At 37.5% G+C, this 26,011-nt stretch overlaps 1 protein-coding gene across 2 annotated transcripts in view; it reads left to right on the top strand.

The window, feature by feature from the left end:
• Nucleotides 1-9,115: 9,115 nt before the first annotated feature.
• Nucleotides 9,116-26,011, top strand: part of LOC148864200 (type I inositol polyphosphate 5-phosphatase 12-like) — a 76,364-nt gene continuing 59,468 nt past the window's right edge. Inside the window, exons 1-3 of one of the 2 annotated variants that reach the window (XM_088980804.1) lie at nt 9,116-10,122; nt 19,108-19,360; nt 21,609-22,425. In XM_088980804.1, the coding sequence (XP_088836930.1) occupies nt 9,318-10,122; nt 19,108-19,360; nt 21,609-22,425 (1,875 nt within the window). In that variant the 5' untranslated portion in view covers nt 9,116-9,317. The remainder of the gene's footprint in view (nt 10,123-19,107; nt 19,361-21,608; nt 22,426-26,011) is intronic. The other variant, XM_088980803.1, reaches the window with a different exon arrangement.

Here is a 26,011-nt window from a genome sequence, read left to right as displayed (position 1 = left end):
TCTAAAACAAAGCTATTTAGGGTTCCTTTCTTCCCTTTCTATTGCTTTATTATTTACCTTCATCTAAGAATCCAACAATGACATCTTGCCCATATCTGGCTTTGTGCATTAAACCTTCTCCCTTACTCCTAACAAGTCTATCTTTTATGCCCAGAAATTCCCAAGACCTTGTAGTCTAAAGAGACTACTTCTTTGCTTGGTTTGGAAACACATACACCACTTCATCTAGATTTATTGGAAATAAGCCATTTAAGATCAAAAGATAAGCTAAAGATAGAGAACAAGAATGACAAGAACCCAATTGGAATTTTTTCATACCAGATAATTTGGTGACTTCATCTGGGCTTAACAAGGTAGCAAAGCCATTGATGTTGTTTTTATAACTATAGATTATTTTATGAGAAGGTAAAGTAAATTTATTAAAAAAAAGAACTAGAATACAACTCAGCCCAAGAAAGGCTGAAACAAATGCCATTACAAACTCCAGACTAACTGAGTTCTTAGGGCATGAGATACATTCAAATGAGTAAAAGCCAGATTGACAGCATCCCAGGAAGTAAGCTTGCCCACTGCACAATGTACCATCTCTTTAAGACTCTTCTTTCTGTTATAAAACACTTTGTTGTTCCTCTTTGACCAAATGGTCCATAGAATAGTTGCCGAGGTTGTCTTCCACACCACTTTTCCACTTTCCTTCAAGCCTCTGATTTTCCAACAACTAAGGAATTCTTTGACAGTTCTCGGCATGACCCAATTGAGTCCCACCACCTTGAGGAAATGAGCCCATACCTCGGCTGCTATAGGACAATGCAAACACAAATGATCAGTGGATTCAGGATGTGTTTCACATAGCCCACAACAAATATCAGAAATTTGAACCCCTCTCCTCACAAGATTCATTTTGAACAAGCATTTGTTAATAGCCATAGTCCAAACCAGAAAATTAACTCTAGAAGGACTGACAGAAGTTCAAGTCTGCTTATTTGGAAAATTCTCAATACCCGGACTACTTAACTTGCAAGCTGAAGAGTTAATTGAGGAGTTAACTGAGAAGCACCCATTCGTGCTCCATTTCCAACTCCACTCAATATCTGAATTAAAATCTAAAACCTGATTTTGAAGAATTGCCAGCAACCTTACAACCTCTTCCAATTCCTAGTCAAACAAGTTCCTCCTAAACTAAGGGACTCATGTCTCTACATTTTCTGAGATGGAAGGAATCAGCCAGAAGAGTCTCCAAGCACCAAGGGTCATTCCAAAAGCAAACTCTATCACCTTTTCCCACTTTAAAATTTGGACCTTCCCCTAAGGAAGGGAAAAACTTTAAGATACCCTTCCAAATTGAACAGCCCCAACTAGAGAAGGGATCTTGAGAACTCCAATCCCCACTAGTTACTCCAAATTTGGATGCAATAAGGTTCCTCCACCAAGAACATCTTTCCTGAGCAAAATCTCCACAGCCATTTACTAAGGAGTGTTGGGTTAAAGACCTTGATTTTCCTTTAACCTAATCCACCCTCTTCCAAAGGGAAACAAATCTAATCCCATCCAACCCAGTGGATTTTCTTTTCATCCTCCCAACCCTTCAAAAGAAAATTCTTTTGTAGAGTCTCCAACTTTTTGGCCACTTTGGAAGGGACTGGGAACAAAGAAAGGAATGAAGTAGGAAGATTGGTAAGTGTACTTTTCGACAGAGTAACTCTACCTCTAAAGGAAATAGGTGGTGGGTGTTTATAGTTCTTGTAACTATAGATAAGGAAAGCCTCAAGCATCCTCTTTTCTTTATAGTGGAGAGAAACAAGTGGTGGGAATCTTCAATTTCATGCAATGCTTTCTCGGAAGTGTAATACATAAGGTCGCTGCTAAGATGAAGAATTTTGGTGAGAACATTAGCACAAATAAAGAGAACAATTTTTTCCCACATTTCTTCATCTATGAATAAATTTGGAGCATTATGTTTTTATAGTAAAGTGTTTGACTCACAAACACTTATTGTCCATGTTGAATAATTTTAAACAATTTTATGTTTTTTACTTATGTACAACAATATGGGAGAACGAGGACGACATGCTCAAGATAACACACCATATGTGCCTTGGATATGTTTTTTACTTGATCTTTCATCTTAGCAATCCAATCTTATGTTCCATGCAGATCAACTCTTTTCCATTTAGGCATATTAATGGGTATGGGCTGCTCTACCCCAAATTGCATCATGCATCTATTGGGCAAGTGCCATTCCACAATGTTAAAACACACAAGCCATGTTTGTGCACGTCCATAAATCTTTGCCTCTAGTGCCTCTAATGGGACTTTTTCAGCATTCAAATAATCATATGGTTGCCATTTAACCTACAATTCAAATAAAGATTATAAATAAGTGTATCTATAGAAGTGAAAAAAAGCATTACCAATATAAACTACTTACATGCTCTATGCGGAGAAAGTCGAGCTCTTAGTGATAAAATAAATGGTTGTGATGAGGGTTTATTCTGTATCTAGGCACCCAACACTTTGCAAGTGACACCTTTCTTGTAGAACCAATAAGGGATGGTTCTGGATGACCAACCAATAGACGTTCATGTGCCCAACACTGTTAGGTAGTATTGATTTAATATAATAGTGCACAAATTGAACAAATACAAAATACCATAAAAAGCATACTTACAATAATGTTAGGTATACATATATATTTCTACAACTAGGAGGTGTAGCCTTTGATAATGATCTATAGAGGTATGCAAGAGCTGCAACACCCCATGCATATTTCCATACCTTTTAATATTCTCGAATAATTGAAGATAAATCGGGTTGACAGAAAACTTGGTACTATTAGAGAAAATGGTACATCCCAACAAATATAACAAATAAGCTCTAGTATGATGTAGGATAGCCATTTCACTATGATTTCTCAGCAAATGACTGAAAGTGTCTCTTAACCATTTTATTGACACTCTTCCATTTCTTATTTGTGGGTTTCTAGATCGTAAGTGTTTTAAACATAGATCTTTTGCCTTCATGCTTGAACCTAATACCACAACACCAGAAACTTAGAGGCCAGTGATATACCCCACATCCTATAATGTAATTGTCATTTCACTCCAAGGTATATGAAAGGTATTTGTTTCATTTCTCCATCTCTTAACAAGTGAATTGACCAAATGATGGTCAATGTGTACATGTCCAACTATGCAAAGTGGTTCTAAGCCACTTTGTCTAACGAGACCCTTCATATCTTCATTTTCAATAGCCCACATGGTTAAAGCCTTTGTATGCTCAATGCACTTCAACATTCCCCTTTCCTACAAAGAAAGAATAAGTGATTATGTATTGTGTAATTATTGGGTTATATGCTTTAGTTAATTATTGAATCAATTATTCCTATTACCTTTCCTTGCCATATTTCTTTGAAGATGTGGCTATCTTGAGCACACAAAATAGATGGATCTTCAAGTCCTGGATGATTTTGTGCCATATTGCATATGTAGACCACTTGTTAGTATATTTATTTATAGATTGTTTAATCAGATTTTCTTCTGATTCAGATTCTTACAATCTCATGGAACCAAATGAAGTAATAGACAAATGCTTATAGGGATTGAAAGTAATCACATATGATGGGAGCCAAATGAAAGCAAAACTTCTTAGGAATATGCTCATGAAAGGGATTGGAAAATGCTCATTCAGTTTTCTAGAGGAATCAAGTTCCAGATTGGTAATTGATCCACATTAAAAGCTTGGAATGATAATTATCAAATAAAAAACTTATTATGGTTAACAAGATACAACATTTGCTAGAGTCGATCATTGGATATCCCTATTAATACTTCTCCCCCATGTGATATCTTGGTGCATACATAATTTCCTTTCAATATATATTCTTAATATTTTCTTGTCTATCTTTGGATACTCTTATGCTTTCAATTGACTTGATGTTGTGACACATTGGCTTGACCAAGTTGTTTTGCCTAATTGTGGATTTGAGATCCTTTTTTTTTTTCTTCATAATTATGCAGAATTTTAGGCTATGCTTTATTAAGATCATGCTCCAAAGAAATACTATTTGAAGCATGTGTTTTGAGCCAACAATGATTCTTTTTTGAAGAAAATATTTATTCGCAAAAGTCAATTGTTAGAATGAGTTTTGAGCCCATAAAAGGAATTAGTTCCGAAATTCTCATACATCCAATCTTAAAAGTGATTCATAGAATTAAAAATTCATTGGAATTATTCTTTGATTGGATTCCAAAAAATAACCTTATTGAAGAAGGTGAGGAGGGGGGTGACACTCCAATACAAGAGGAAAGCAAAGAGCGTTCAAACTACTACTTAGAAAAACACCCCTTCTAACTATCATAAATGATAAGAGATCCACTTGTTATAGATGTTGGATTTCTGAATCCCCTCAAATTATCTAAGGATTAAAGTCCATGAAAATTTCAATCATTCAATGGGTTTTCTAAAGGAAGCGACAAATAGGAAAAATGAGTCAATTCCATAAGATGTTCCTTATACTAAAACCTTTTGCTGGCCAATAGGCTACTAACCCCACAAAGTCATCGGGAATAACCTATTACCATCTTCTCATATTTAAGTTAATGAAAGTTACAATTATTGATCCAAGAAAACCTATTACGATCCCAACAACTTAGCTAAGTGCCATCACACAGAGGCTGAAAATCTGTAACGGAAGTTCTAAAGTATTAATAAGAATGAGGTAATAACACATTCATTTGTCATGGCTTTTCCTCTTGCAATCATATTGATGGCATTCAAGAATTTATTCAGGTAAGCTGCCCACATGAAGAAGCACGTTTTTGTTGGAATTTGAGTAGACCGTATACACTGCCAAGGGAAGGAGCCATTCCCTTTGCCAGAGCTTGTATTTAACCATGAAGGATCAAGAAGGATTCATACTCAAGTTCTCTTATCCTCACCCCTTGACATATTAAATTCAGCTAATCAAAGACCTTAAAGTATTGGCTTCCCAATCATTAAACACCTCATGTGACTCAAAAGTAGTTTCTTCCTTGTTAGCCAGCTAAAAGAAATTGGAGAACTAATAACTCGGGGTTGTTGATTAATTGTACTCTTCTAAATTGGGGGTTATTGGCTACTGGGAATGTTAGCAAGGGGTTGAATGGGTTAACATACCATGCCCATGACCATTCCCAACAACTTTGGTTGTTGGCCTTCAACAACCAACGTTTTTTCCTTTTAGGCATTTCATCATATAGGTGGGAGTTTAATTTTCTATTACACTAAAAATTAGTAACTACAGAAGGAACTAGTTATTCATCAACCAAATGAACAAAGAACACATGAAACAAGGTGCTGTGAATCAAAAGAAGCCAAAGTTAATTGCTTTAATTGATCCAGGACTGCTGGCGAACGTCAATTACTTAAACAATAAAATAAAAATACAAAGAAACAACAAACAACAAATAAAAAGAGTTGGAGAAACAAGAAACAAGAAAAAAATGCCTACATTCATTTTCCTTTGAGACTGTACCCGTCAAACAGAGAAACAAGAAAAAAGAAAGAAAAACCCGATATACGAAATCAAACTAAGTGTTAATTTCTAATAAAACTTAAATAGCAAAATCAAACTAAGAAAACCTAGGATACGATACCTCTGAGAGATGACAACAAGCTCAGATTGATGTTTACACCCTATTGTTAGGATTGAACTTGGAAAGATGGAGCCTTCGAGGTTAGAAGAAGAGACCCCTCCCTGCTAGCTCTGAAGTTTGCGAGAAGACAAACAACCAAACGGGATAATTTCAAACTCGAAATCAAACTTGGAGAATGGGACCCCAAACCACTCGAACTCGAACTTGGATCGAGAATGGGACCCCGAATTACTCGAGCTCAAACTTGGAATACCTTTAAACTAGACACTTATTGAGACTCGTGTTAGTTTTGAATGTTCACAGCCAGTGGGTCGGTCTGGGGAGACCTATCCTGACAAGGCTGACACTGTGGTGCCACCAAGTCGGTTGGGGTGGCTTGTCTTAGCTACCGGGGTGAGACCCTAGGCACATACAGTGTGGGATTAATTGAATCTTTGAACTGGACCAGATTTTCAGTATTGCCCTGGACCTTGGAGATTTATGGGCAAAACTGGAAAGTTACACCCGACCCCTAGACTCGATTATGATACTGCACTAGGTGTCGGATCAGGCTGTCTTTGATGTACCAATCAGTGAGATCCTTAGCGGGGGTCAAAACCTGGGTATGTTGGGACAATCCGAGAATTCATCTGAGTGGGTGATCATAGTAACAGGATCACCCCCTTTGTCGGACAAAGGTAATGATCAGGGATGCACTCTCACTATTGGAAACCAAGACTGCCGGCAGTCGATTTCAACCGTTGAAATTTGTTTTGCAAAATATATTTTATATGAGATATAAAAGTATATATATTATGGTTTCTAAAATGTTTGCAAAAGGGTTTTAATTCCCGGGATCCATATAAGTGGAGAGTGCAACACTGTTCCTTGCAGCCGAGGGAGATGTCCTCTCTTGTCGGGCAGTGTAAGATCATTATGGGTTGAGAGGTTAAGTGTAAGACCATTGAGGATAATACCTGATGGGCTAATCTTGCATCTGCCCACAGTCCCTGGGTGTTACAAGGTGGCTTGGCCTAGGGACCACTTAGGGTAAGTGTTGAGCCCATAGAGCCCATTTGATGGGTTTCAGGGGGTGCACTGTCTTTAACAGTGTATTCGACCAGGCTTTGTAACAAAGGCTGGGCCGAACCCATGTGGCTGATGTGTAGATCAATGCTTGGGTCCCATGCCATACAAGGAAGCCCAATTGGGCAGTAGTTAGGAAGGTTAAGTGAGCACATAAGCTTAATGGGCCTAAAGCCCATTTCGAACTGGGCTATTAATTTAGTTAATTAAAGGGGCGAATTCTGAGATGGATTAGCAGTTAGGATAGGGTCTTAATCCTATCCACTCAAAGAGTCCAGATCTGAATGTGATTCAGATCTAGAAACCTCCTAATAAGATTAGGATAAAGCTAATCTAATCTGCAGATAAGATAAGGGTTTATCCTTATCATTAGAAGAGAAGGCTGATCCAAATATGATTTGGATAAGCACCTCCTAATGGGATTAGGAGCTGATCTTTAAAGTTAACAAAAGGAAGGAGGGGGCGGCAGCCTAGAGAGAGAGACCAAGAAACACATCAGATCATTTTTTAGTGTTGAAATCAAGAAGAGAGAATTCTGCACCCTGCGAATACTCTCTTGCCGCCCTGTTTGCCAGTTCGATCTCCAACTGTGGGATCTCCAACTGTGGGAGAAGTCAAGATTGGATATTGACATCAATTCTTTGAGAAAGGATTGAAAAGGAAGCTGTGCTCACGTTCCATCCTGCTGTTTCTTGCGAAGGATAGAGTTCTTGGGGAAGAACACTGCTGATTCTACTCCATCCAGCACTGCGCCATCTTCAGTGGGAGCAGTCTTTGGATCTTTCCTTGGGCGTGAAAACATTCGTTGGGAGATATTGCTTCTCCGTATCAAGTATCATTTTCTCCCATTCCTTTTGGTTCAGATCTGGTTCAGTTTAAGATTCAAGATTTATCATTGAAAATATGATTTTTTAAATAGGGAATGTGATTCCCAGTTGAAGGGAGAGAAAATTTTTTGAAATTCGCCCCTTATTCCGCAATCTTTGGGCGTCCATGTGATGGATCTCTCAACCCTTCAACCCCAAATCACTCAAACTCAAACTTGGACAGAGAATGAAACCACAGATCACTCGAACTCGAACTCGAACTTGGAGAAGACGAATGAAGCATGAATGTCTTTTTGGATTCGACGGATTCCATTTTTAATAAAAGGGTAATTTTGTAATAACAAGTCTATGTTTTCTCCCGCTCAATGAATTCACTATTATTTTTAAAACATCATCAAAAAAGGCACTTTCGCCCTGAGAAAATATTTTATAAAAATTATATTGCACTCCACCTCAGAATTCTAGATTTTATTGCAGACTTACAACAAATCAAAATTTCAAATTTCCTATGACACCAATACCCTTCTGTGTTTTAGCATCAATTCAGAACCGGCACTTACTCTAACTGTACATTGGAGTTAAGATTTATTAGGGTAGACTGAACAATAAAAACCTCAAATATTTTCTCTTCTCCTCCATTTTTTGCGAAGGTAAATGTTTGATGCCGAAAACCACAATCCAAAGATTTTTTCCCTCTTTTTCATTCATTGTTTTTATCGAAGGATAAATATTTATTACCAAAAAAGGTATGATACCCGAAGACCTTTGACCAATTAAAAAATAGAACGCCTGTGATTTTTTTTTTAAGTTAAAAAACACGTGCATTTACCACCTGATCGATTGTCACTTTTATTGATATCGATTGATTGATATCATAATCGAACTGTTAGATCGGAATATGTTTGATAACAGGTCATGTTTTCTAGAAGACGCCATACGTGATGGAGTCAGATCTCCTATCCACACAAATTATAATCACGTTTATTCATATAACATCACAATCACACATGGAGAACATCTTATCCATGTTTCTAATTGATAGCGATAATGTGCTGTGGATAGATATAGGCATAATTCTTGTGGGTGGGTAAGAGATCTGGAGTCAATTTGATGTCGAAAATGATTGACCATTAATGGGATTACATGGCAACTAGTAAGCTGTCCGAAATGGCGAAAAGATATCAATTTGAGAATCTATGATGCCGTAAGGATATGATACCTGAAGAAATTTGAGGAATCAAAACGCTCCCGCCAACCAAATGCGATGAAAACCACCTGATTGGCTATGACCTTTTCGATATCATGTATTTTCGGTATGAAAGTTGATGAGCATTGTCGTTCAGAACGGAGACAGGAGACACTCCTGTAGGTGGCGCCCCTCGCCACCCAAACTCTGCTTACAAATGCAACGTGGCATTTTTGACCAAATTAAAATATGGTAACCGTAAGATCAACTTAATCCTCTAACCTTCAACGGGTGATATTGATACACGTGGCATGCGAAGACATATTCGAAAACTCGAAAAGAATAAAAAAATATTAAAAAATAAAAGTTACAGGAAAAAAAGCAACGTTTATTAAGGAGGGGGAAGGTGAAAGAAGACACTCCGGCCGTTAGGCTGTGAGTAAGCCCCGCCTTACTCCGCGGGGACTCCATAACAGCACCTCGATCCGATCGCAAAACCTTAAAAATAATTTTCTCTCTCTCTCTCTCTGTCTCTCTCTGTGTGTCTCTCTCTTTGTTTCTGTTTCTGTCTCTCTTGGTTCGACTTAACGAAGCTCAGAGCTTCCGATGATCATGGAGGAAAAAATCGAGGATGTCGACGGGGAACCCGTAGTAACTCTAAGCACGGGACGTCCGCACCGTAAAACGAATTCCTACACTCAGTTCGGTAACTTCGGTTTCTCAGGAGGCACGAAGCGCAATACAGTGAGGAAGCACAGCCTCGACGAGGAACGAATTGGTAAGAACTTCGATCGGTATTTAGAGTTTCCCGACGATGAATACAATCTCTCCGGTGCTGGTGGCGGCATTGGTGGTTTTGGTAGTGTAAGCGAGCGTGAGTATATGAGCCAATTCAAGGAACAAAATCCAACGGACGGTTCAGACGAGCAGCGGCGGCCGTTGCCAGAGTTTATAGGTAGCGGTGGTGGGACTGGGATCTTTAAGGTGCCGGTGAGGGCGGCGGTGCATCCTGGTCGTCCGCCGAGCTTGGAATTGAGGCCTCATCCGTTGAGGGAGACGCAGGTGGGGTCGTTCTTGAGGACCGTTACGTGTACTGAGACTCAATTGTGGGCAGGACAGGAATGTGGTGTTAGGTGTTGGAATTTCTCGGATGTATTTGTGCCCGGGTGTGGATTTGGAAAGGTTCGGAGAGGGGATGAGGACGCGGCACCGTTCCAGGAATCGGCGCAGACTCCTCCGACAATTTGTATTGTTGTGGATAAGGGAAATAGGTTGATTTGGACGGGGCACAAGGACGGGAGGATTAGATCGTGGAAGATGGATCAGTCTTTAGATGGGACTTCTTTCAAGGAAGGCCTCTCATGGCTTGCTCATCGTGGGCCTGTTCTATCCATGGTTATCTCTGCTTACGGTTGGTGTCCTTCTCCTTCTTTTTTTTTTTTTTTTCTGTATAATAGAAATACAGTTTTCATTAAAAGAAATATAAGTTACAAGATCAGGTGCTAAACTATCACGAAAGAAAGGAAAAAAAAAAAGGAAGAATAGGAAGATAACATCAACAACATCCACCAACACCCAGTGCAAATCCCTTCAAGAGTCATGAGCATTCCCAAACCACACCCACGTAATGATAATACCTCCATCTGCGAAAGAAAAAAGGCCAACCATCAATTGTTCCTTTTGTTCTTTCCTTTTTTTTTTCTCTGATTATTTGGAATGCTTTTGTGGAATTCCGCTTATTTAGAAATAATTCTGAGAAAATGGTAGTTTGCAAGGAAAACACGAAACTAAACATGGAAGATGGGAATATGATGACTATATGGTGCTCTTGGATTAGTTGCACTAGATGGTAGAATTGTTAATTGGGTATCTGGAATCACACATGAATTATTTTGGAATGGAATTCATTCATTATTTATTTATTTTTTTACCAGGGTGTTCGAATTTACAAGATTAATATTTTAACCGGAAACGTCAATGAAATGACAAAAATGAAGTAATTTTAGGATTTTGTGGAACGAAGCCATCAAACCATTTGGAAGTTTGCTACTATTTCTTGATTATTTCGAATTCTTCTCCTTTCACAGATGTTACTTTAACTAAGTAATTTGTGGTGTGACTGGTGTCTATATACTGCATAAGCAATAAGCAATTAAGTAGCTTCTTTCTTTCTTATTTTTAATTTGATGATTTAAATTGTTAGATCCTGCCAAAAATACTGTGGACACTCTATCTAGGGAGGGAATGCATAGAAATGATTTATCTTCAGTATGCCAGATCTGGATGGGATTTATTGAGTGTAAATAGTAATTTTTTAATAGAGGAGGGAGCATGAATAACTTATACTATAGCTCCTGGCTATGGTAGCAACAGAAAAAGAATTCTTTATTCAGTCCTTGGTATTGAAAATACAATAGAATAGAATAGGTTGTCCTCTACAAGATCTGTTGACACTCTTTTATAGACCCAAAAGCAACAACTTCCAACTTGTTCTTGCACTCTAACTCCTACTTCTATTCATACTTCAAAAATATAGAAACTTCCTTTTCAAAATAGGACACTTCCATAACTTTCTAGTTCTAGTAAAACTAATTAAATATAATAAACCAGAGTTTACTATAATAATAAGTCATGATTCACTATGATAAAACTTACTATGTATAGTGTTACAACCTGGGAAGAAGGCAAGAAAAAGGAAGGGAAAAGGTAGAGAGAGGTAGTGTACAGAAGAAAGTAAGTAGGAAAGAAAGTGAGAGAGAAAAGAAGTCTTGAGGAAGAAGATCTGAACCAGTCTCTTCTCCCCCATTGGCCTGAACTATTATTCCACTGTTTAGAAATTATAAAGTTACAAAAATGACCCTGTTAAGTGATTTTTAATAGGGGAAATACAAGGCTATACCAAAAGACAAAAATGCCCCTCATGGGCATGCATTTCAGCACTCCGCCTCAACCTGGATCATATATATTATAGAGCTCCAGCTTGTTACAAATATAATCCATTCTAGTATAACACAAGCTCTTGGTAAATAAATCTACTAGCTGATCTTCTAACTTGACACAAGGAGTAAAAATATCACCATTTGTCACCTTTTCTCTTACAAAATGACAATTAACTTTAAGTGTCTTTTAAAAATATCTTTTATCAAGATGAATGAATGAGCAGCATTAGCAAATATGAGGTTTTATAGGAATTAAGAATTTAAGACCCTAATATGGATTTGTTTGGACTTTTCTCGAGGGACTTGGTACAAAGGCAAATCCTAGAATCAAGAATGCATAATGTTTAACATCATATTAGCTATTTGAAGTAATGCAATTGGGAAAAAAATAAAGAGATTAAGAGTTTACTTGCTTGAATATGTTTTATATGTAATGTTTGATTTTATTTTTAATTTTCATTTTAAATATGTTTTACATGTTATGTTTATGTATTTAATTTGAGACAATAGGTTTTTTTAAAGCATTTATTTTAAAATTTAAGTTCATATTTTTAATTAACAATTTGTTTAATGTTTTGTCAATTTGCATATTTTTTGAATTTTTGAAAAAATTGGCATTTTTTTGAATTTTTTTAGATTTTTCTTTTTTGCATTTTTTGTGCCTTGCTTCAAAAAGGTGTGTGCGTCGCCTTGGCCTTGGGCACAAAATGGCCCTAGCTCTTTTTTTCGTGCGCTTTTAAAACACTGCTCTGAAGTAGTTGAATGATCATTTCTGGGGTTGACATACCCTTTGGATACGAGAAAACACCTCAGAGAGGGAAGGGAGATCACTACTTCCCAAGGTTTGAGCCCTCACAGGTTCAAACTTAAACCCCAGTCCTGACAAGAATTTGGCAACATCTAAATGTTCCTGTTGAGCTAGTTGTACCTTTAGATTGGGGGAAAGAGGTTAATAAACATTCAACTCATTCTGTAGACTTTTTAAGGTAGCATAATATTCTTTGACACTCTTATAATCCTGTTGAAGAGAGAAAAAATCCTGGTAAAGTTGGTAGATCCTTGTTACATTGGCCTGCTTTGAATACAATTGTTGGGCATGCTCGCAAATTTCCTTAGCAGTATCCAAGAACATAAGATTGGCATTAACAATTTCTCAATACTATTCCATAAGGCAGTCATAATCTGAGCATTTTCTTGCACCCATTCACCGTAGCCTTCAGACCCACTCTTTGGTTGATATTCGTTAACATATTTCAACTTCCCTCTTGCAATTAAGGAAACTTCCACAGATTTTATGCATGGTACATAATTAGTACCATTGAGCTCAACAATAGTTAATTAGGTGTTGATAAGGTCCGATTGCACTACTACAACAGACTTGGAGTTACTATTGGAGGCAGCCATAAGTGGAATGAAACACTAACCAGCAAGGAAAAACAACTACACACACCAACCACAAGACAAAACACCAACTACAGCAATTTCAAGCCCAACAAGGTTACTACAGTACCTTGCTACAGTGTTTCTCTGCCCTAGACTCCAACAAAAAGTTCACACAAATACTTGTATTTCTGCATGTGCCATTTTTGAGAATCTAGCAAGTATGGATCCATTCCATAGAGTGCCACTTTTGAGAAATGATCCACTACCACAAGTATGGATCCACTACCACAAATATGGCAATCCTAACACAAAATCCATGATAACATCCCCTAAGGTTCCATGGGAACTGGAAGCAGAGTATGCAGACCTGTATTTTTGCACGTCCCTCTGAAGTTTAACAAATTCTATATTGTTCTAAAAATTTGTTCACCTCGTGGAACATTTTAGGCCAAAATTACTTTTCTTCCATGAAAGCATACATTTCATCTTTACCAAAATGACTTCTAAGTCCTCTCCCATGCAGATTTAAAATAATCTTTTCCTGTAATGTTTGATGAAAACTCGAGAATGAATAAGTGAATAACTGACTTCCCTTAAAAAAGAAAGCCATCATGCACTATGTGTTTTCCCGGATACCCTTGTAAAGTATCAGTCCATTATTGGTTGACGTATGGGTCATTTGGATATAATTCCTTTAAAGATTCAAACCCTATAATACTGCTAGTTATCAAGGATGTTGACCTGGTCATCTACTAAGAGTATCTGCCGCCTTGTTGTTTGTATCAGATTTGTGCCTTATTGTGAAGTCAAATTTTTATAAAATAGGCTACCTGACATGATTGCCTCCTATTAGTCAATTTTTGGCCATTGATATGCTTCAAAGCTTCATAATTGGAATAGAGCACAAATTCATGTTGGATGAAATAGTGTCATCAATGTTAAAGTGCTTTAGAGTGGCATAAAATTCTTGGTTATAAGTAGAGTACCTATGGCATGTATCATTCAATTTGTCAATATACTATGAAACCAGACACCCTTCTTGACTTAGGACAGCACCAATTCAGCAATTCCTACTTCTGATGCATCACGTTCTGCATCAAATATCTTCTCAAAGCTTAGTAAGGCTAGAACTGGTGCTGAACACAACTTTCATCAGTTTTCTTGGTTTAATCTTCCTTTCTTCATACAGTTAGTTATTGGCGTTGCTATATGCTGCTTTATTTTATTTCATTTTTATGAAATGCCTACAGAATGTAATCAAAGCATGAAACCTTTGTACTTTGCCGATTATAGTGTGTGTAGGCCAGCTCCTAACGTCTCCAACCTTGCATTCATCAACCTGAATACCATCTATTCTAATAACATAGACCAGAAACAGCAGCTGATGGGTTAAGAATTTTCACTTCTTAAGGTTAGCATAGAGCTTCTTTAGGCATAAATTCTCTAGTACTTCCCTTAGATGTTTTAACTGAACAATTTCAGATAGACTATATTCCAAATATTATCAAAACACACCATCAGAAGCTTACCAGTAAGGGTTTCTAGACTTGGTTCATCAAGCACATAAAAGTACTAGGTGAATTGGATAACCCAAAAGGCATCACCAACCACTCATAAAGTCCTTCATTTGTCTTGGATGTAGTTTTCCATTCTTCTCCTTTCCATATCTGGTTTTGATGGTCCACTCGTTAGATCAATTTGAGAGAACACCTTTGCACCATCAGAAGGTTACCGATAAGGGCTTCTAGACTTGGTTCATCAAGCACATAAAAGTACTGGGTGCATTGGATAACCCAAAATGCATCACCAACCACTCATAAAGTCCTTCATTTGTCTTGAATGCAGTTTTCCATTCATCTCCTTTCCATATCCGGTTTTGATGGTCCAGTCGTTAGATCAATTTTTCAGAACACCTTTGCACCATTTAGTATGTCCAGCATATAACCATGAAGTGTTGGAAAGCAGTAATTTTTTTTGAAGATAAATAAAAAGAAAATTTGTTGAAGGATAGAAGGAGATTACGAAAAAAAGTGATAAGTCACCCACAGAATAGAAAACAAGAGCTTCTGCCACTATCTCTCCAAAGCCCGTGACACAACATCAAAAAACCAACCCTAAATAACATGAATATCCTCAACAAAACTACACGACTAAAGCTCAAAACTACAAATCACAACCCATCCCCCCCAAACATAACCTCTCCTGCATAACTGATACAACCCTATCAGAGATGATCACCTCATTCCATGCATTACAAAGCTCCACACCTTTGCGATTACTCCTCTTCTCCAGTGTCTAAAACAGGAACTTCTTCCTATTACAACTCTTTTTCTTTACCTTCTTAACTTCTTTATGGGACCAATCCCAAATAATCCTCCAATCTGTCAAAAACTTTGAACACCTGAATCATTTAGTTGAATTTCTTCCTTCTAAAATGTGCAACTGCATTAGGCTTCTTATCACAAGCCTTCTGATACTTGAATCTCTCGTTAATCCTTTCTAACTCCAGTACCACATTCTTTTTGAAGATTTTGTTTACAATCAACTCACCACCCTCATCAATCCTTTCTAGATGACCTGATGCTAACCTGATCACCTCTCTTACCTTAACATCACTTGCAGCAAGCATCATTTTGTCCTTCTCTCTATTCTTTTCTTCCAACTTCTTAAAAGCTTTCCTTGCGAATTCCTTTCCCTATGAAATCAGTCCCAAAACTTTATTCACCTCGACTTCTTCATTCATCACTGTTTCAAGTCAATTGCTCCATCAACTTCATGAGTTTCATCTAGCATCACTTCCTCCTCTGCTGGTTGACCCCCTTCTTCAGATTCAGCTTCCATCACCACCTTTGCTTCTTTCACTGGTTTAGTTCTATACTTCCTTTTCCTTTGGAAAGCATTTAACTGAAAAATTTTGCACCTTTCTTTCTCTACACACCCTCCTTTCCATCATCAACACCACCATCTTTCTTAAATTCTCCCAGGGAGATCCGCTCACCTCCCCTTTTTATTTATTTATTATCAGAAACACAGGAATAATTTCATTAATAAAAAGAAAGCATGGGTACAACAAGAGGTTGTGCAAAAAGAACACAACTATAGAAAAGCTGACCCAGCTCAATAATTACAATTGAGCCCAATACATATGAGTTCTTTGCCCCTTGCTTAGCTAGACCATTTACCAAGCTGTTGGCAGTTATCCTCGCCCACTTAACTCAGATTGTCATGTCCTCTGTTAGCCATTTAAATCATCTGAATTCATTTCTCAAATGCCGTGTCACCCCTCCCCCTCCTTCAGCCATTTCACAACAGTTCTTGAGTCACCTGCAATGATTAGGTTATCAATACCCAGCTCTTTTGCCTTCTCAACCCCATATACTGCAGCCAATAGTTCTACTCTTTTCACATCACCTTGTTCAGTAGGTCCCGCGAATAAGGCTATGATGTTTCCTCCCTAATCCCTAATGACCTTCATGCCTGAGGGGCCTAGATTACCCAGACAACTCCCATCAAAATTCAGTTACTCAGCCACATATTGGGGGTGACCACTTCTCAACAGATTTCTGTCTTCTAGATGATGAGACAGCAACAACACCCCAGGCCCTAAAAATGTCTTCAACCTTAAAATCTAAAAAAAGTTTCACTTTTTTCTGAGTGTGCCATTCTTAGAGTTATGATTTCTACCAAGGCTTCCTTGCTTCTTTCTCTTTCTTCAAATATTCTTGAGTTTCTTTTCTCCAAAACTGTCCATAACAGCACTGCTCTTGTACATCTCCCCATTATCCTGCCGCTCCTTTTAGTGTAGCTAAAAATAAAGGGCTAAACGATCCTTTCAGGAGAAGACCATTTGCATCTAAAAAGGGAAGAAAGCCAATTCCAAATAAAGCTAACAAGAGGACAAGAGATTAGGAGATGAAAGGCAGTCTCACCACTTAACTTACATGGTACGCACCAGCTGGGGGTCAAACACCAAGTTGGTCTTTTTCTTTGAAGCAAGTCAAAGGTATTAATACAATTATGAATCCCAACAGAAAGCACTGATTTTTGGGGGAATGGGAAAGCGCGGGATTTTCTTTACTGGGAAAGAAGAAGGGGAGGTGGATACCAAGGAATTAAAGAAAGATTACAAGAGAACAATCCATAAGGATTAATGCCTCGAACCCTGGAACCCAAGCCACCTTCTCCCAAACGCACTGAATTCAGCAAGTCTAACAACTCAGACACACTAGGAATTTCAGATTCTTTAAGGTTCCTGTTAAAGCCAAAGTTCCAATTCAGCCTTGAAGGATGAAGGTGCTGGCCTAAGAAGTTAAATATATGTCTACCCTTAAAACTGGAAAGAACAAAAAGAGCAGGAAATCTCTCACCCAAGGGGATATCCCCAATCCACACATCCTTCCAAGACCTAATTTTCTGACCCGAAGCCAAATCATACTTGACATGATTTAGAAAGGTAGGAAGAATCTCGTGGATGGCCTTCCAAGGAGCAGCCAGCGTAGCTCTACAGAGACAACCAGCATCCCATCCATTCCTTGATATGCCATGAATACTTGCAACAACTTTGTGCCATTATTTCTCATTTTCATTAGGGAACCTCCACAACCATTTGCTGAGAAAAGACAAATTCTTTAACTTGATATTACCAATTCCTAACCCCCCTTATGCCTTCAAATCATCCCTTTCACCACCTTTTCCCATATAATCAAACGATCCTTCTTTTTTAACCCTGGTTCCTAGAGAAAATCCCTCATGATTTTTTTCAATTTTCCTCACTATCCCTTGGGGTATCCAGCATCCTAAACACCCTAAGTATCTCATTGGCCACTGTCCCTTCTCATAACCGAGAGAACCTGCCATAGCCCTCAAGTCATCTTCTTCTATGTTGATTCCAACAACTAAGCTCTTCTACCAATTGATCCTCAAGTTAGACACCTCTTGAAAGAGTTTTCTTTTTTTTGTTGAATGAAAATAATTTATTAAATCAGAAAAAAGGCAGTACAGGAAACCCTGAAGAGGCACAAGCTGTTACCTCTTCAGAAAAGTATTACATCAAAGTAAAACATAATTAGCCCTAAATAAAATTACAAAGCAGCCCAAAATAACTGCTCCCTTGTAGCCCCCTGCTTAGCTAACCCATCCGTTAAGGTGTTTGCTGATCTTCCCACCCGAAGAGAGGTAACAGTCATATTTCTTGTAAGCCAGTTGAATTTCCTTAATAAATCTCTGTGTCGCCACATGGCTGAAGCTGGATCTGTCAGCCATCCCACAACAATTTGAGAGTCTCCTTCAACTACCAAGTGCTGAACTCCTAACCTCTCAAAGAGTTTCATCACCAGTTTCAAAATTTCCACCCCCTCATTGTAGAAATTCAGGAGATCATTTGCAAAGTTCAAGTGATTAATTAAAATCTCTCTCTCCCAACTGACTAACCTCTGAAAAACTGCAAGCAATTTTCTCTTGAAATCAACTTGCTCAGCATCAGCTACCAACTTCAAGCCAATCTATGTAACCACAGATTGAGCAGCTTGAGCTCTAATACCAACTAAAGCAAAAATCTCCCAACATGCATCGATAGGCTTGAGCCAAAAGTTTCTCAGAGCAAAAATTTAAACTCAATGTAATGGTTGGATGAAGTACTCCCACATGATAAGGAAGGCATACTTAGGAAGCTACTTTGGCATAGTGCAAATATACAGGATACTGATTTTCTATTTGTGTTAACTGTGCTTTGGGTATTTATACATTTAGCCTCTAATTTTAGCTTCACAATTTTCAGCATCCCTTAAATATCTACAATCATTCTACAAAACCTAACAATTTTATGCTAGTTCTGAACAATGTTTTGGGGTTTATCTTGCTTAGTTCTATTTAATCTCGTGCTTCTCAAAATTATCTATTATCTATATCAATGACATAGAATTGTTTTTTTTTTTTTTCAATTTATCATCTGATTGCATCAGGAGTTGTTGCTTGAAACTTTATATTCTCAGGACTCCAATTCCTCAAATGAAAGCAGTAATATGTGCAAAAATTCATAATTTTATGATTTTAACTTTTAATTACTCCAAATTCAGGTGACTTATGGTCCGGTTCTGAGGGTGGTTCTGTTAAGATTTGGCCTTGGGAATCAATAGAAAAATCTCTTTCTCTAACAGCAGAGGAACGACGCATGGCTGCATTATTAGTAGAGAGGTCATGTGTTGACCTGAGGAGCCAAGTCACCATTAATGGTGTCTGCTCCATATCTGCTTCAGATGTCAAGTTTCTTTTATCTGATAATTCAAGGGGAAAAGTGTGGAGTGCTGGTTCCCAGTCATTTGCATTGTGGTATGTATTTGCTTCAAATAATGTCCTCTCTAAGATTTTGTTTATCAGTATTGCCCATATACTGAAACAGACTAGCAATTAATTAATAGGCTTGTTTTTAGTGCTTTTGAATACTTTCATGGTATCACCTGAATTCTTTAAAGATTTGAATGTGTTTTGTTTATGGAATTCTGGAGTGTTATCAGAAAGATGTTCTTGGAGAGAATAGAAGAACGTCTATTGAAATCCTTGGATTATTTTTGTCTCCATTGGAGTGAAAAACTTAAAGGGTCATTTACTAAGACAGCCCCTGTACTTTATCATATTAATTAAGACACCCCCTGTAGTTTCTACCCATTTTACTTAATGCTCTTTCTCTTTAACAGAAGTTTAACAGAAGTGTAACTTGGCATTTTTAACCTTGAGGTCTGTTAAACTATATTTTTTTTAAATGATAACTAGTGTAAGAGTACGTGCTTTGCACATGTACAAGTTTTAACCATATATCATGTATAGTATTTGGGTTTAACTTTTATGACCTGCACAGAATCCAAGGCAAGTATTCCAAAGAAATTGTTGTGAAGACTAGGAAACTATGTGGAGCCATTTCATTCATGGGTACCTCCTTTTCTGTAGTCCATTTTCCTAGTTCCAGGTATTCAAGACATGATAATCGCCATGGCAATGAGAAATCCCCCTTTCTCATTTGAAGATCCCTTCCTGAAATTTATCATTTATCAATGGGATTGAAGACAAAACACAAGACAAGAACCCAAAAGTTAGGTTCAATATCTGATTCTAAGAAAACTGTTGCTGGGAAGTTATTATGAGGAAGAGGAACAGGATAGTCTGTTGTGGCTACTTTCCATTGATGTTTTGTGAAAGGTTGTCTCATTGAATCTGTATGCGGTGGTTGAACAGCATGCGGATCCAGCATGCGGTGGTTGACTCTTTCCATTGATGTTTTGTGAAAGGTTGTCTCATTGAATCTGTATTTTAGAGTTATTCTGTAATTGTACCTCAACTGAAGCCTTACTTACTTTCTTTCCCTTTTTTTTTCTCTGTCCATGGGATCCAGCCTCTTCGTTGTTCTTCCTTCCTTGCTATAATTAGCTAAGCATGCTTACTGGAAGAAATCCAAACCAAACCTTTCACATAAGATTTTGTCCTGGATTAACCTTCTTTTCTTACAAGTCTTATCTGTTAGTCATTTCATCTGGTTTACCATCTCACTTTGTCTCTCTATCTGTTGCTCTGTTTCTTTCTGGTTCGTTGTTATCTAATCTGGGGGTAGATTGTGGGTTTCTTCTTCAAGGATCGAGAGAAGTTATGGTGAACCAAACAGCAAGCCAAACAAAATTCGGAGCATTGAAGCATGAGAGTGGAATTGCAGGGAAAACGACCATTATTGCGGAGACAGTTGTTATACGGTGAGCTGTGTTGATCTTAAGAGATGAATATCATGGTATAACCCTTGTAACAAAGTATGCTTAGTATCCGAAACCTATCTGGTGGTCAGTCAAATGGCTGATGACAACTCCAGAACTTGTAGCTTCAACAAAGCAGGCTCCAGCTCCAAGGATGTCCAACAAGATCAGAAAAACGGAGATTGGCTTTCAACTGGCAATTGGTGATAATAAGATGGAACCAACCGCTCCAACAGTCAGATCAGATGATTGGTTGAGCATGATCTGTTACTACCTGGTGGTGGCAGTGGTAGTAGTAGCTCACAATTTAAACCACTATTAACCCCTCTCTTCCATATGAATGAGTTCAGAGTTCCTCATCCATGCATTGCTAGTGGTGATACCAGTATCATCGGTATGCCTTTGTTCTTTCCGCACCCAAGGACCAGATTGAGTGTTCCTCAACTGGAGGTCCCATGGGGCCATGATTTTTTACTATTTATGAGTCACGTGACCATTCATGGACAAAATCACAGACAGTTCTTGATGGACAGAGCATTAAGTAAGATGGGTGCAAACGACAGGGTGTCTTAATAAAATGACCCAAATTTAAACATCAATATTTTCAAAAACCCAATGACTTTTATTGTTTCATCACGATGTTCATTGTAGATTGAAGTATGAATGCCCATTTTCAGAGATCATTCTATAAGAGCAAGTTTGCTTAATGATGTTAGTGTCTTTTTCAAAAAATAAAAAATAAAATAAAATAAAAAACCCTTCCAATCTGAAGGATTGCCTCTTGTTCCACACTTGCATGTCTATCATCCTAAGCCAATCCAAATTTGGTTTTTATTCTGCAGGGATGCTCGTACAAGGGAACTTTTGAAAGTTTTTAATGTAGATGGCCAGATTGAAAATCGTGGTGACATGTCATCAATGCAGGATTCATCTGTAGAAGATGAGGTGAAGACGAAATCTGCTTCCACATCAAAAAAGGAGAAACCACAAGGCTTCTTACAACGCTCACGAAATGCTATCATGGGAGCAGCTGATGCTGTCCGCCGAGTAGCAGTTAAAGGGGGGGCTTTAGGGGGAGCATTTTTAGATGATAATCGGAGAACTGAAGCAGCACTCCTAACCATGGATGGAATGATCTGGACTGGATGTGCAAGTGGGTTACTTGTGCAGTGGGATGGAAATGGAAGTAGGATACAAGATTTCCATCACCATTCTTCTCCTGTCCAATCCATTTGCACTTATGGGGCACGAATATGGGTAGGTTATGTAAGTGGCACTATACAGGTTCTAGATCTTGAGGGTAACCTGCTTGGAGGATGGGTTGCTCACAATGGTCCTGTTATAAAAATTGCTGTTGGAGCAGGTTATATTTTCACATTGGCTAGTCATGGTGGAATCCGTGGTTGGAGCCTTGCATCGCCAGGCCCTCTTGATAACATATTGCGATCAGAATTGACCAGCAAAGAACATCTTTATATGAAGCTAGAAAATCTGAAAATATTGACAGGCACTTGGAATGTTGGACAGGGAAGAGCCTCTAATGATTCCCTTGTCTCTTGGCTGGGTTCTGTTGCATCAGATGTTGGGGTTATTGTTGTTGGGTTGCAAGAAGTGGAAATGGGTGCTGGTTTTCTTGCGATGTCTGCAGCAAAAGAAACTGTGAGATGTCTTGTGCTTCCATATCTAATATTTCTTACTTGCATTGCTGATGTTGTGGTTGTGTTGGAAACTAACTGAAATTCAGTAGTTAAAACTACATAAGGAACATAGATTACTCCATTGATTTACATGTATCATCATTTTCATAGTTCATGCTATTATTTTTTCATATATCCACAACCCATGAATTCCAATATGGTGCATAGAAATACGTCTTTTATGAACTCAATAGATTTTGTTCTTCAGCACTGAATTGACTTCTGAACCCTAAAAAATTTGCTTTTCAGATGCAATAAGCTTATATATATTATATATTAAATATAATATAATATGTAATATTACAGAACAATCTTTACTATATAATGTTGATGGTTTCCTTGGCCCCATGTCAATATGATAATCATCTCAAACTTTTAGTGCATTTGTTTTCCTCTCCTCACTCAATTAGTATAATAGAATATCATATATTCATCAGAAAATATTATAATGTAACATATTAAGATATAGTAAAATGTAATGTTATTTAATATACTTATTATATAATGTAAAAGTTGTATATTGTATGATATATTAACTTTTATATTTTGATATATAATATACACTTTTATAGTATATTATATTATACTATATTATATTGTTATATGATATAATATTATAAAATATATAAGATATTAGAGAGAAATATTTCTTCCCTAGTGATATCTTGTCACCATACTCTTGTATCTCCTAAATCTTTTTTTATTTTAATGAAAATTTATTTTATTATCAAAAATATATTTAGAATTGCATAAAAAATTATAATCTTAATATAGTTATTATATGATATAGTTCATGGAGGATTTGAGTTTGGAGAGAGAAATACAAGAGGTGATACAACTTTAGAATTTCCAATAGCTTATGATATGGAAATAGTAAACACATTTAACAAGAAGGATGAACCTTTAATAACATTTAAAAGTATATCAAACTTAATTCAAATAGATTTTTTTTTCTTTTTTATCTGAAGAAGTATTTTATTGTATTAATATTGTATACAAAAGAGCACACCAGCCCATGTACAATGAGAACCTCTACATTGGGAAAATACAAAACATAGGGAAATCAACCAAAGAAAGGTTCAATTTGAAAAAAAGAACTAAGTCGGACACCATGAAATAACATTCGTACACCTAGCCTAGAACGAAGCAAACCTATAAGATTACTTTTAACTTCTTCCAGGTTAGAGTATTTGTTATAAAAAATGTGATGATTTCTCTCCTTCCATAATGTGCACATGATGGCAGCTGGGGAAGTGTTCTCTAATAGTTTACCCTTACTATTTGTCTCCCTACAACAAAGGCCCCTTGGTTTTGGGAAACTACCAAGGGTAAAACAACCTTTAGCCATTCTGCCAAGACTTTGCAATGATTTTGTAAAGGCTACCAATAAGACTTATAGGTTTGCAATCCTTAGGGATTCTAGAATCGAGAAACCATCAGGTCCCAGGGCTTTTGACCTTTCTATATTGAAAGACTGCTTCATGGACCTCATCCTCACTGGAGGCTCTTTCCATGAAAGCAGCTTTATGAGTTGGCATCTTCTCCCAAATCAAGTCCCTTAAATCCACAGTCCTTTCTTCTAGGGTGGCAAAAATTGATTTAAAATAATCCACAAAGCACTTTTCAATTCCCTCCTTTGAAGTTATTATTCGGTCTTCACTCACAATGCTAGAAATTAGATTCTTCCTTCTCCCATTTGCCAAAGAATGAAATAATTTTGAATTCCCATCTCCATCCAGTAACCACTTACACCTTTGATTTTTTGCCTCCAAGAAATTTCTTCCTTAGAATTTCCTCTAGCTGCACTTTCAATTTCCATCTTTCAGATCTGTCTTTCAAACCATACTCTCTTTGGGCCTCTTTTTGGTCTATTCCCTCTATCCTTTTAGCAATCTCCTCCTTTTTCCTGACCACAAATTTCATTTTCCTGAAAATTTGACCAAGTGAAAGAGGCTTGTAGCAGTTGAGGTTCTTTCAGCTCTAGGGACTCTATCAGGTTGTTGAACTTTCTCATGCTTTTGGTTATTGTCTAGTTTGTGTTATTTGTTTCATTTGTGTACCTAATAACATTGAACCCCCCCCCTCCCGACACCACGTCCCCTCCCATAATCCCCTTACTACAGCTAGTTCTTCCCAAAAGGAGTCCCTATCTCTGTATGAGTTAGGGCCATACACGTTTATAAGCATCCATTCTCTACCATCACTTACATTCCTTGCTTTTATTGAGACAGAAAATTGGCCAAGAAGTTCTTCTTGGCACTTCACTTCCTCATTCTTCCATATTGTTAGTATTCCCCTGAGGCACCCCATGATGGGGCATAGGCCCAACTTAATCCTCTACTGCTCTAAATGCTTCCTTCTTACCCATCACTTGTCCACATCTTGGAGTTTTGTTTCTTGTAACATCACAACATCCTTTCTTTCTTTCCTCAATACATTCCTGATCACTCTCCTCTTTTTAGAACTTCCAAGAACTCTTACATTCCAGCAAATAATCTTCATTTTGAATGGTTTGAGGTGGCCCTTTCCTAAAACCCAGCTACAAGTCTCCCCTCATTTTCTCCCTTTTCCGGTTTTCTACCTTATCATAAGTGACTCCACTAGCTAACTTCTCCACTTCACTCAATTTCCTCTTCTTATTTTTCTCCTTGCCCACCTCTCTTGTTAAACAAGGAAAACCCAAATGTTAGAAGTGTTAACTTCCACATTCATTATAGAATTTTTAAAATAACGGCAGCAGTTGAGATTAGTTAGTTTGATCTCTGTTGCTTTCCAGCCCTAGTTCTTTTTTTATCAATATTCCAGCTCTAGCTCTCCTCTCTATTCTCTTCTATTCTTCCCCACATCTTCTCTTCTTATTTACTTCTCAATTCTGAATATTTTCTGGCTTTCTTTTATTTGTTTCAGGTCTGATCACATGGTATCAGCGCCATAGTGATCGACCTGTTCTGTTCCAGATGTCATGTAACTCTTTTCAAGTAGATAACTCTCTCTACTCCTTAGAGAAAGGAAAAGAGATCTAAAAGGAATCATTGCCTTCTGAAGGAGGTATTCATGCCTCTACTGTGGTTTGTGTGGTTGGTGGCTTTCTAGAATCCCTCTAGTTGGTGATTCAAATAGGGGTTGCTTTCAGATGTTATAGGTCACTTGTTTAAATTGTTGATTTTTCCAATGGATAGTATGCTTGAATGCTGTGGGTTGATGAGATAATCAAGTCCTGTGCATGCCATTGAGATCAGCTAGTGTGTTGTGGAGGTTTTATATGATGCTATTGAATTGTGGCTACTAGAATCTGGTGTTTTGGGTTTTGGAACTTTCTGTTTGGTGATTTCTTATGTTGATTTAGATTGATTTCTTGTGAAATATAGTTGAAAGCATATTAGAATTGTGGGAAAATCTATGATGCAGGAAAGACATGGTATGAAAAGAGTTTTGACCAATCAAAACCCACCCATGAATTTTTATAAATAACACCTAATTGGCTACCACATTTATGATTCCAATTACTTGGTAAGATATTTCCGGATATCATTTCTTTTTCATATCAT

The sequence above is a fragment of the Nelumbo lutea genome, chromosome 3 (assembly GCF_056320005.1).
Source record: "Nelumbo lutea isolate HS-2025 chromosome 3, American lotus-T2T, whole genome shotgun sequence".
Classification (NCBI taxonomy): domain Eukaryota; kingdom Viridiplantae; phylum Streptophyta; class Magnoliopsida; order Proteales; family Nelumbonaceae; genus Nelumbo; species Nelumbo lutea.
The sequence above is the reverse complement of the archived record's forward strand: the minus strand, read 5'-3'. Positions and strand labels throughout refer to the sequence as shown.